This window comes from Mercenaria mercenaria, chromosome 2 (genome assembly GCF_021730395.1).
Source record: "Mercenaria mercenaria strain notata chromosome 2, MADL_Memer_1, whole genome shotgun sequence".
Lineage (NCBI taxonomy): Eukaryota > Metazoa > Mollusca > Bivalvia > Venerida > Veneridae > Mercenaria > Mercenaria mercenaria.
In genome coordinates this window covers 112,390,574-112,402,904 of record NC_069362.1, presented here as the reverse complement: position 1 = coordinate 112,402,904, position 12,331 = coordinate 112,390,574, and the positions used below count along the sequence as shown (strand labels likewise).

General features: G+C 35.7%; 3 protein-coding genes across 3 annotated transcripts in view; 1 reads left to right on the top strand and 2 right to left on the bottom strand.

Moving 5' to 3' along the window:
- The first annotated feature begins 1,566 nt into the window (after window positions 1-1,566).
- Window positions 1,567-2,728, top strand: LOC123562466 (histamine H2 receptor-like). Its single transcript, XM_045355101.2, has one exon. It carries the CDS (start codon window positions 1,703-1,705, stop codon window positions 2,702-2,704), a length of 1,002 nt encoding a protein of 333 aa, XP_045211036.1. The 5' UTR covers window positions 1,567-1,702; the 3' UTR covers window positions 2,705-2,728.
- Window positions 2,729-2,955: 227 nt separating this feature from the next.
- LOC123562982 (octopamine receptor-like) lies at window positions 2,956-6,202 on the bottom strand. The gene has a single exon (XM_045355555.2). It carries the CDS (start codon window positions 4,172-4,174, stop codon window positions 3,260-3,262), a length of 915 nt encoding a protein of 304 aa, XP_045211490.1. The 5' UTR covers window positions 4,175-6,202; the 3' UTR covers window positions 2,956-3,259.
- Window positions 6,203-8,692: 2,490 nt separating this feature from the next.
- Window positions 8,693-12,331, bottom strand: part of LOC123562467 (protein toll-like) — a 43,448-nt gene continuing 39,809 nt past the window's right edge. The window contains exon 4 of the mRNA XM_053527886.1: window positions 8,693-12,302. Coding sequence (XP_053383861.1) covers window positions 10,185-12,302 — 2,118 coding nt within the window. The 3' untranslated portion in view covers window positions 8,693-10,184. The remainder of the gene's footprint in view (window positions 12,303-12,331) is intronic.

The window sequence follows — 12,331 nt, the reverse complement described above, 5'->3', positions numbered from 1 at the left end:
GATCAAGTTTCATGAAGATTGGGTCACAACTGTGGCCTCGAGAGTGTTAACAATTTTTTTTTATTTGTCCGGGTGACCTAGTTTTTGACCCCACATGGCCCAGATTCGAACTTGACCTAGAGTTCATCAAGAGGAACGTTCTGACCAACTCTGATGAATTTCAAACACGTGTCTAGTCTGCACGAAATTATCAGATTAGGGTAGAGAACTCGTAATGACTCGGCAAATTACGTATTCTAAATTATCAGATTAGGGGAGAGAACTCGTAATGACTCGGCAAATTACGTATTCTAAATTATCAGATTAGGGGAGAGAACCCGTTATGACTCGTCAAATGACGTATTCTCCGTCCGTATGCATTTTAGACATGCTCCGGTTTTCTTATGGAAAGTCATATACGTTGAGCTATAGTTACGTCCAGAAATGCCGTATTGCGAACAGGGATACGTCTGGATCTAATACCTTAACTTAAACTGATATGACTTATGATATTCTATAGACAGTACTGCATGTATCTGTTTCAAAGGAATTGATTTTAGTTGCATATTATGTACCATATTCCAGCACGACTCTCATCATTTTGGAAAGGACCTCGTAAATAGTATAAATGTTAAGCGGACATATATTCATACATTCATATATAGTACTTTCCAAAGTGGCAAAAACGTTATATAGTACTTAACTTAACCGACCATATATCCATGTACGACAGTAACTAGGAAATATACCTATATGTCCGCGTATAGAATAGGTATATTTTCCGGTTGAAAACCTTTAGATATATTCAAAATAGAAAACTGCGCGCACCAGCTATGAACTCCCCTCATCTTTTAGAGCTACCCGAATTTGGTCTTAACCAATATCCAGAACATATCCCTACATATTCCTACAAGGCTAGAATCAGGTCGAAAACTTTCCAGACTTAAGACAAGACTTTGTTTAAATAGCAATTTATGTTTTAAATGCGAATATTAAAAAGTATATCTCCTGTAAGGGATACCTCAGAGCTTCTCAGGGTAAAGCGGAACCTCTCTAATTGTCGAAACAGAAAAAAAATCAGAATACATGATCCAGGCAAGGACCTATTTTTTCAAGAAACATGTATGATATTTAGTTGCTCTGTTAGTCGGAAATTCGAGACAGTATGTCAAAATTTTGAGTTAAATGGTCGAGATTACGAATTACATTTGTAGAAATTTCGAGTAGATAAGTAACCCGCAAATGGTTCTGTTGCTCTTTCGTAATAATCTCCCTATGACATTATCTTCATCTTTATCTTCGTCACAAGTTCGTGTTTCCTTTTCAAAATTTGTAAGTGCAAAAACATAATTATGTTAACTGTCAGCTGTGCCTTGTCTTTATGCAGAGTGATTTGAGAGTAAAATAACATATCTCCCAAACAAGCAGCATCACTTTTCTTATCGTTTCCTTGTCTGGCTCGTGTTTACTTTTCCCTCTGAAAACGACACTACTGTCCATAAGCAGAGCTTAATCTTGACAAAGCTTTACAGTATATTGGTCAAGCACTTAACATATTTTTCATGGTATCTAAGACAAATGCATAGTGCGACTGATTGTATTCGCCTACTTACACCTGACAAGTTTTCTAAGAAAATAACGATGACTTGCAGAAGCTTCGTCATTCTATAAAGCAACAGGGATAAGTCAGCATCGTAAAGTGTTCTTGATATTTGGGGAAAACATGTTTCATTTCAAAAATGAAAGCTGCGACAAAATGTTGTTTTATGGACTTCCTTCAAAAGATTATGACATTATTTGGAACATAGTAGACGGTGTAATGTTTTTACCGACAGTATTCGGAAATACTTTAATTCTCATCAGTATAGTCCGTTTCCGGCGATTACGGACCAAAATACACATTTTGATTGGTCATTTAGCGGCAAATGACCTTCTTGTTGGAGCAACATTGTTGCCACTGGAGAGTATCGGCGATTCTTCTCATTATAATTATGAAAAATATTTCTGTTTGACTAAACTATCAGCTTTTTCTTTGACTTTAGGTGGGTCGTGCATGGGACTATTTCTTATATCGGTTGAGCGTTTCTCGGCGGTAGCATTTCCGCTTAGGCATGCGCATTTCACAAAACGGAAGCTAGCAGTTGCAATTTCTATTGGATGGCTATATGTTATGTTCTGGACGCTTTCACCGATGTTTGGATGTAATAACTTAAACGCTGACAGTAACAATGTACAGTGTAATGCTAGCATTGTCTGGGGAGGATGGTGCAAGTTCGGAATGAATTTAAATTTTATTTTGGGACTGTGTCTTAACGCCATCTTCTATGTATGCGTGGTGGTAATCGCAATCAAGAAAGTGAAAGAGCATGGCCGCCAAACCGGCACAAGTACAAATCTCTTTAGATCTCGCGAGATGTCAAAGACGGTAACGATGGCGGCTGTCCTAGGACTTTTCGCGCTATTTTGGTCCCCGTATGCAGCTATTACAATAATAATCACCGCGGAGAGTTATTGTGATGCAAAATTGTACTACATAAGGCGATGGTTCCTTTTACTTGGGCTATTTAATTGCTCGATAAATTGGATGATTTATGGACTCAAAAATAAAGATTTCAAGGAAGCATTCAAAACAATAATCTGCATTAGCATGTGCGTGCAGAGAAGACGGAGAAGGAGGATCGCTTGCAACGTCATACAAATGGAAAGACGTGAGATACAGTGCTGAAATAATGGCTGCTGTAAACACTGTCCTTCATGTTGTTATAATATTTTTAGATGTGTTATCCTTTAATAAACACGTTTTATTATGTATTTTTGCATTTTGACTTTAACTACGTTTATTATAACAAAATATATGCGTAATGAGGTAGAAAAATAGTTACGTACATGATACAGAAATCTGTAAAAAGTTCCCTTGGAAGCATAGAACGCAGCCAAACACCATAATAATAGACTCGGTTTGGTCGCGTCAATGAATAGTGTAACACCCCTCACGCCCCTTAGCATCGGCTTTGGCGGAATTTTATTAAAGTAAAACTGAATTTACATTGTGATCCCAAAAGGACCAGAAAAATAACAACACCGAGTCAATGTACGGGGCTCATTTTATAGAAATCATTTTACAATGAATGCTCAAATAATTTTATACATGTGCATTAGCGAAACATAATGAAACAATTCATTATATACACTTGACGAAAAATACAGAGCGTATATAGCCGTATATATTTAGGTTGTTCTGATGAACTCACATTGATAAACCCATCATATCTGTCTTCTACTATGACGTATCTACAGCTAAATTACCCGATTCTTTGCACAATAGTCGACATTTAAAACATGTCTTGAACGCCTTCCTAAAGTCACTGTTTCTATACCCGTAGATAAGCCAGTTAACGGCCGAATTCAGTAATCCTGGAATGAGGGTACATCTCCGAATATATTGCGTGTATGGCGTCTCATAGAAAGTAACGACAATGGCCACTATGACGTATGGAAGCCAGCACAGAGCAAACACCCCAAGAACAATTACCATTGTCACCAGCTGATAAACGTCTTTGTCCACTTTTGCCGTGTGCCGTAACCCTCCGGTGATCTGATTGCGGTCCCGAGCCTTCCGTAACGCTATTTTCATCACAATTGCGTACAATACAAAGTTGAAGATCATTGCACAAATAAGCTCCCAGTTCACCATGATTTTGTACCCTGGCGGCCACAAGGTGTCGCTCACACAATCCGTGTTGTTCTCATTGTATACATGCCAGCCGAAAAATGGTAATGTACTATTGAATAATGTAACCACCCATCCGACCGACATCAATATGACCATCCGAGTAGTGGTAAACTGGTGCATATATTTCAAAGGAAATGTAATCGACACGAACCGTTCAAATGAAATCAACATCAGATTGTAACAAGAAGATCCAAGACTTATAACAAACAGCGAAAGCTTTCCAAAACACAAGTACATATTTGAATTCAATATCCTTCCATCTGTACTAAGGCTATACGGTATAAGAACAGCCCCGGTGATTAAATCCGACACCGCAAGATTCCCAATCAAAATATGCATCTTTGTCCTCAGCTTTCTGTACCTGATAATACTTAAGATAATTAATCCATTTCCAACTACGATGGGTATCGTAATAAGAATGTATAAAACTTGCCAAATTGTACCATACACGTCTGTGCTCATGGCGACAATTTGAATATTGTTTTGCAATTACAAATTTTCTTTTCCAGGCGTTACTCTTCAGGCATAAGAATACAAGTATCAGGGTGACTGTTTTGTTATCAGGAACCATGCCGTGAATACTGTCATAGGTCAATAACCTGTTCTATATATCCATGGCAATGATTTTAACGGGATGGATCTAAGTTTGTTCTCCATTTAGCTATCAGTATGGTAATTTAGAATGGTTGACATTTTATCGTTTAGCACACAAACAAAGGAGCTTATTACTTCTGTGCAAGATATATTTATATTTTTTTTTTCAACATGAATTGAGAAGAATATACTCCTTAAATGCGTGTGCAACTGCTCCGATATTTTGACACATTTTGGTGCATTTTTTTTAATTGACATTACATGGATCCAGTCCAGCGATTCTTATTGTTTTCGTTTTTCAAAATTATTTCATATCATACAAATAAAATATGACGTGATGTGATATTGTGTAGTGTGACGTAACGTAACGTAATACATAGCAACGCAAAACATTTTGTTATACTACTGTATCATGTATGTTATACAATTTCAAATAATACAAACATTACTTTATATAGACACAATATTAGTTTAATTTAGTTTATACTAATTTATTTTAGCTCGATTAAGATGAAAGTATCTGGTCTGAACCAGTCTCGAGTCCAATTCCTGGCAAGAAACAGTACTGGTGTCATATGAGAAGGCATGGTCGTGACCCCTGTGGGACCCCAACCCACGACCCCCGAGTTGAGCGGCCTACATCTTAACCACAAGACCACCGCTCCTGTATTCATGCTAATACTGATTATATTTAATCAGTACTAATTATACCCTATTTGATGAATTCGAAAAAATGACGGTTTTGTTGGACCAGTCGGTGACCGCAAAATACGATTATAGTTGAAATGGGCATCTTGGCTATCAGAACGTGCATGCAAATTGCTAAATCTTGTGCATATTATACCCCATTTAATGAATTCGAAAAAATGACGGTTTTGTTGGACCAGTCGGTGACCGCAAAATACGATTATAGTTGAAATGGGCATTTTGGCTATCAGAACGTGCATGCAAATTGCTGAATCTTGTGCATATGTTTCATTCGACTCAAACGGTTTCACCAACTTCTCAAGGACACATTTCTTTAAAATGGTTCAGCTACATCCGTTAAATGTGATAAATTGTGATAAAATAGTAAAACAACAACACGTTTAAGTAGGCCGTCCTCAAACAGGAAAGTAGGAAAATAAGTACGGGCGAAACGATATCACAAGATGAGGTAGTTACAGCTTCATAACTAAACAGGAAAATTTTTACATCATTTTAATTACAGTGAAACTGAAGACTGTTTTTGAGACTCTTTGAAATAACTTGTTCGTACTAGCTTAAGTTACTTTGTTACGTTTCTTCTCAGAGACATAATTGTTCTTGATATAGCATGCCTTTAAGTTTTAATATGATAACACAGTAGCTATATATAGCATCAAATGATACTTATGATTGCTATTTAATGTTTCCTATTTGACTATATTTTAAGTTACCAAGAGGACACATGGTAGAGTGTAACCTTTTGTACTATGTATAAAAACAACAGACTTCATTTTAATAACATCAGGATAAAATGCATCATTCAAACTAGAGGATTCCCAAAAGAAGCACGAGTGCTTACCGTTGATGCAGAGTTGGATTATTTCAAAACACGCTTCATGAAATTTACGAGATAAAAGACGTCTTACAAAATTTAAACTGTAACATACGTTACTATGTTCCGTATTTAATTTAAGAAAATACCGCGTATTTTACCAGAATTTGTTTAATTTCAATATTTCATCAATATCATTAAATACAACAAACACCAACTTGCATTTTTTTTAAATAGTAACTGACAAAAATATATTCTACATTATCTACATTTTACAACAGAAAGAAATAATAAATTACATCAAAACCAGAAATGTAGTATTAATATTGTAAATTATTGAGGTGGTAACCATTATGTGTTTGTCAATAAACGATGCTAGATGTCGTTATAATTTTCAATTTATAATGTTACGTACTACCATAAAACAGTCGTCTGCAAAAATCTATATTAAATTCTCTTTTTATATTAATTACCAAAATTAAAGAAAAAATATCCTTATGTGGCGGTCAAAGGAAATAGTAAGAAAGCTGACATAGTTTCATATTTATTGATTGTGTGGGTCTTGAATATATCAAACTGATCAAATATTTCATTGATTGTGTAAAGTCTTATATATAATGAATGGATATGTGTTTAAAACGTACATAGAAAATATTAATACTATGTAAAATTGCAATCTTTAAAAGATGTAAAAAGTATGTGTTTGCAAAACTGTTGACATTTCCACAAAAAGAATAAATTATTTCATTCAAACGTTTAGACTGTACCTGTTAATTGTCATTAATATTGTCAAGTATGATGCTGTAAGGTAAGTAAAATAATGCTACATATAATATTTTTGCTAACGTTGCAAACAATAAAACAAAACCTTACATTGTTATTTGATCCGCGCCATGAGAAAACCAACATTGTGGCTTTGCGACCAGCATGGCTCCAGACCAGCCTGCGCATCCACGCAGTCTGGTCAGGATCCATGCTGTTCGCTAAAGGCTTCTCTAATTCCAATAGGCTTTGAAAGCGAACAGCATCATGTATCCTGACCAGACTGCGCGGATGCGCAGGCTAGTCTGGATCCATGCTGTTCGCAAAGCCACTATGTTGGTTTTCTTATGGCGCGGCTCATTTATCTTTGAAACATTATGACGTTCTTCCCGGGCTTAGTTTAAATACGCTACTGTAAGAAAAAGTGTTATAATAAAAGTCCTCCGTTTGATTTTATCTTTACTATAGGTTTTTTTTAATATGGCATTCTATCACTGGGCTGAAGTTGCGGGTAGGAATATCCGGCTCTAGGGTAAGTGATTCTGAGGTAACTCAGCAGAGCTTCGTTATCGCCCATACAGTTATCGCCCATACAGTTAACCTCGAGCCAGATATTCCCATCTGCACCTACTACCAGTGAAAGAACCTTATAGTCGTATCCCTCCCGGATACGCGCATCGACATTAGAGCTACGTGATCCACGAAGGATTGTGTTCCAGTTCAGGAACATGTATTTCATCTGATGGTACTGTTATTTATAGTAACAACTAAGGGAATTCAATCCTAAAAACAAGGGTGCCTCATGAAGGTGAATATTTATACCAAGTTACATCAAACTCCCTCCATGCATGAAAAAAAAACGCTCCGGACAAAGTCATTCTTGAATTTGACATTTGACCTTTAAGTGTGACTTTGACCTTAGACCGATAGACCTGGTTCTTGCGCGTGACAATCCGTTATATGATGGTGAACATTTGTGCCAAGTCACATCAAAATCTCAAAATGTATGAAGAAGAAATGCTCCGAACAAAGTCATTCTTGTATCTGACCTCTGACATGTAAGTGTGACCTTGACTTTAGATCTAGGGACCTGTTTCTTGCACATGACAATCCGTCTCATTGTGGTAAACATTTGTGCAAAGTAATATTAAAATTCCTTTAAGAATTGTTGAGATACAGACTTGACAGTCCTTTTGGCATTTGACTTCCAAGTGTGACCTTGACCTTTCAGCTAAGAGCCCGAGTTTTGCGCATGGCAGGTTGTCTTATCCAGGGAAATATTTTTGCCAACTGATATTTAAATCCTGTTTTGCATGTCAAAGTTATAGACCGAACAGGATAAAATTGCATTGACCTTTGATCTCATAGCGTGACCTTGACCTTTAAGCTCGGATTCTTGGTGTTGTTCATAACACGTCATCTCATTTTGGGAAACATATATACCATGTAATATTGTAATCCCTTGATGGATGACAGAGTTATGGACCGGACAAGAAAAGTAAACCGTCTAGACCTTTGACTACCAACCGTGACCTTGACTTTTAAGCTAGGGGTCCGGGCTTTCCGCATGACACGTCATCTCATCATGGTATATATGTGTGCTAAAATATTAAAATAACTTGATGAATGACAGAGTTATGTACCGGACACGAAACAGTTCATGTTCATGCAATGTAAAAATCTGACTACCATGTGTGACCTTGACCCTTGAGCTAAGGGTCTGAAAGGTTCAGACACATTGTCTTATTATGAGGCACATTTGTGATATTTAAATCCATTTATAGATGACAGAGGTAAGGACCGGACAAGAGAAAAAAAAACTGTTGACATTTGACCTCTAATTGTGACCTTGACCTTTGGGCAAGGAATCCGTTTTTGCGCATGACACGTTGTCTCATCATGAGAAACATTTGTGCCAAGTAATATTAAAATCCTTTCATGAATAACAGAATTACAGACCGGACACGAAACTGAGGACGGATGGGATGACAGAATGACGAACGGAATAGAGCATTCCTATAGTCATCGAAACTGGTTTTCAACCAGTAGGGGACTAATAAATTTCTGGTTTATCTAACTTGGCGAAATAGCAGTAGATCTACATCATAGTGTACAATACATTTATTTTAAATGACACCAATAACACGATTATACAAGACAAAGTATGTAACATATAATACACTATTTGACAAGAAAATGAACCAGGCACATAATGATATTTCTGAGGTGTCTAACAAAATTCATCAGTGCAAAGAAAGTCCTTTTGTTTCAATTAATTTAAAGTTATTGATGCTTTGATAGTAATTTTATACAAACATGGTATGTCTTTTAAGTGTATAAAAAGGTATACGATTCTGTTAATTATTTGGTAACGTTAAATATAGTCATGCACGTTACTTGAGTATAAGATAATACTACACATACCGATTATGTTTTCATTTTAAAGATTTTAAAGCAAACACGTTGATTCTGTTTCTAAAATAATGCCTTACAAAGTAATGTAAGTAACAAATGCAATTTTACGTGAAAATCGTCTTTTTTTTAAAAAGGCCTGTTTTATGTATAAAATCGCAAATAATTTACATCCCAACTATATTTGTGAAATGTACATGCAAAAACCCCAAGTAAATGATACTTCTTTTACTTTGCGATCAAACACAAACAAGAATTTTTGTATACCAAATACGCACACAGAATTGTTTAAACGTAGTATGCTATATTCTGGTCCAATTATTTGGAACTGTTTACCTATAGAAGTTAAATCTGCTCGTTCATTACAATGCTTTAAATCATCATGTCTCAACTGGATGAAAATTACATAAACTATTACCTTTTTGTTTTCTGATATGTATTTGTTTTATTTTCCTTATGTGCATGCCTTTGTATTTTCAATGTACTCATGTTTATTATGCATTATGTTCTGTATATACATGTGTTTTCTTCTTGAGAGGGCCTCATGGAAGATTAGCATCAGCTAAATGAGCTACCCTCTATAAATAAAGAACTTACTTACTTACTTACTTACAAAATTGAAACTAGTTTGTCAGTGAATCACATTCGTGCAAAAATGTTTCAAATAAACGTGTGCCATTTTTATCACTATTTTGTCTGTACTGTGTTGTTTGAGACAAACACATTCTTTACTTTAATTGATAGGTTCTGTTTTCTACAAAATAACGTTAAATAAATTAAAGGATAAATGCATTTCTAGAATCAACTGAAGTCATTGTCATTCTACTAAAAAGACATTTCCTCATGTTTGTCCCTGAAGAATCTCTTGTAGACTTCTCCGAATTTCATGTTGCACCAAGTACTTCTTAGAAACTTCTTTGAAATGACAAGTTAAGTCGTATAATTAATTTCTCACCCATTAACTATGTTTACAGACACAGCTTTCACATTGTTCAAAGTTTTTCTCTGCACAGTTCTTCGGACTGCATATATTATTCAAGCTGCATTTTAGGTCATGCTTTTTTCAAGTTCGTCTGTCACCAATGTTAATGTTTATGTACGTGTTGCGATAGTGACGCATGGAGGTACCTCTCTTTCAGCTACTTCCAGATATCATAATTTAAATTGATAGAATTTACAAATAGACTACCCTGAAATTAGCGGCGATGTTTCGTCGCGTGTAGGATCGTTTGGAATCATTATTGGAAGGCACTGCAAAAGTTTTGCCCAAAAATGTTTGTCACTGTATTTTATGTACACATGCGTTTCCAAGTATAGTTTCAATTCCTTGTAAACAAGTGACGCATCCAGATCTTCTAAGATAATTAGCACCATATTTATATTTCTGTCCCTCAAGAATCTCATATGGGCCTCTCGGAATTCCATGTTGCACCAAGCACTTCTTAGAAAGTTGTTTGAGATGACGAGTAAAGTCGTATGACTAGATTCTATCGCAACAAGTATGTTTTCAGATATTGTTTTGCCAGGTTCAAAGTTTCTCTCACCAATGCATACTTTATATGGCGGATCATGATGTTCCAGATAATTTGCAACCGCTTCTATAATATCGTCGTCTTCGCATGAATGTGGTATAAAGATATCATATCGTAAATGCCGATGTTTTCTCCTCCGGAAACAGTGTTTACAAATGCCAAAATGTGATATCATAAAAACTTGGATGCTGTTAATTTTGCAGAAAGTGACAGATACAAGTATGATAAAAACTAACAGTGATCCAACGGTAATGAATAACATGTCAAGGAATGTAAGACTTGTTTGACAAACAAAGTCATTGTCTGGTACTTCAACCATTGGCTTACCTTTGCCAGGTCCAGTTGCACATAATATTTTATCTTGGTGATAAATGTGATTTTTGTTTAATAAAAGCCATTGTTTCATCCATAATGTATGGCAGTCGCAATTGAATGGATTTCCATCAATGGTTAAAACTTGTCCTTCACTAAAATTAAAGTTCTGAAATGTTTCTGGAATAGTTTCCAAATAATTATCTTGTAAGTATATCAATTCATTTTTGCTGCCTTCCAGCACATCAACGATGGATGGATCTATATCGGCAATGGCACATTGTGAGACATCAAAAACTGTCACATTGCGAAGATAATCTCTCGAGGAGAAACTAGTCACATCATCTGATTTAATATTAATGTTTATATTGTCTGCGACTGGACATGTTGTAGGCAGGTCCTCTGCATGGTACTGATCACTGCAGTCGACGGAAATTAGGCTAATGGCGACAGTTTTAGTACAAGTACAGGAGTCTGGACAGTCTTGAGTAACTGAGCAGTTAAACTGGTCAGCTGGTACCTTGCGAACCAGCATTCCTTCAAAACGTTTAGGACTTCCGCACGTCGTTGAAAAAACAGGATTATCTGGATCCATTTTATGAAATTTCTTCAGAGCTGAGGCTAAAGGAAAGAGTGCACAATCACAAATAAACGGATTAAAACGTGTATCAAATCCACTGTTCCACAAATTTAACAGCTGAGGAAATGGGTGTGTAATATTAAACATTTTGAAATAATATTCTGTATTAAATGTCGTCATATTGTTATGCGTAAGAACAAAGTAAATCTGCGTTAATTTTGAAACATGTTCTATGGTGATATTTATTGAATTTGTAAATCCAGTTACTCTATTCAATGAGGCATTGACGCTAATGTTTGTATTTTTTGACAATAAGAGTTTGCTAACTAAACTGGTGTCAACAGATGTCAGATTGTTATTAGCAAGGTTGATGTTTCTTAACGCCTTTAATTTGACATTAAATGTCCCATTCACAATTACTAATAAGTTATTGTTGGCAAGCGAAAGTGTCTCTAGAGATTCTAAGCAATCAATATTTCCTGGTCGTAATACATTAATATCATTGTTATCCAGAACAAGCTGTTTCAATTTTTTACAAATTTGTTCCGTCGTATTAAAAGAAACTGTCGTTATTTCATTGTGTGGTAATTCCAAATGTGTAAGCCTGTCCAGTATATTTAAATATTCCGGAATAGCCTTTAATCTACTGTTACTAAATATTAGTGTTTCTGCAGTATTATAAGTTTTTAAACAGTTTTTAACCTTTTCTTCTATGAAACCATTGTGTATGACAAGTTTCAAAGTGCTGTTACTGAAATCGCAAGAAAAGTCCGAACTGTCCTTGTAAAGTAATTTGGAATATCCAAGCGTTGTACGCGTACGTAGAAACAGGAACACCAACATGAAAAACGGCATTGTTGCCTGTTTTAACATTCTGTGACGTTATATTCTAGATGCACATCATTTCA

What these genes read in the sequence shown, in the direction of transcription:
- LOC123562466 (XM_045355101.2), top strand. Translation starts at nt 1,703, where the DNA reads ATGTTTCATTTCAAAAATGAAAGCTGCGACAAAATGTTGTTTTATGGA.
- LOC123562982 (XM_045355555.2), bottom strand. Translation starts at nt 4,174, where the DNA reads ATGAGCACAGACGTGTATGGTACAATTTGGCAAGTTTTATACATTCTT.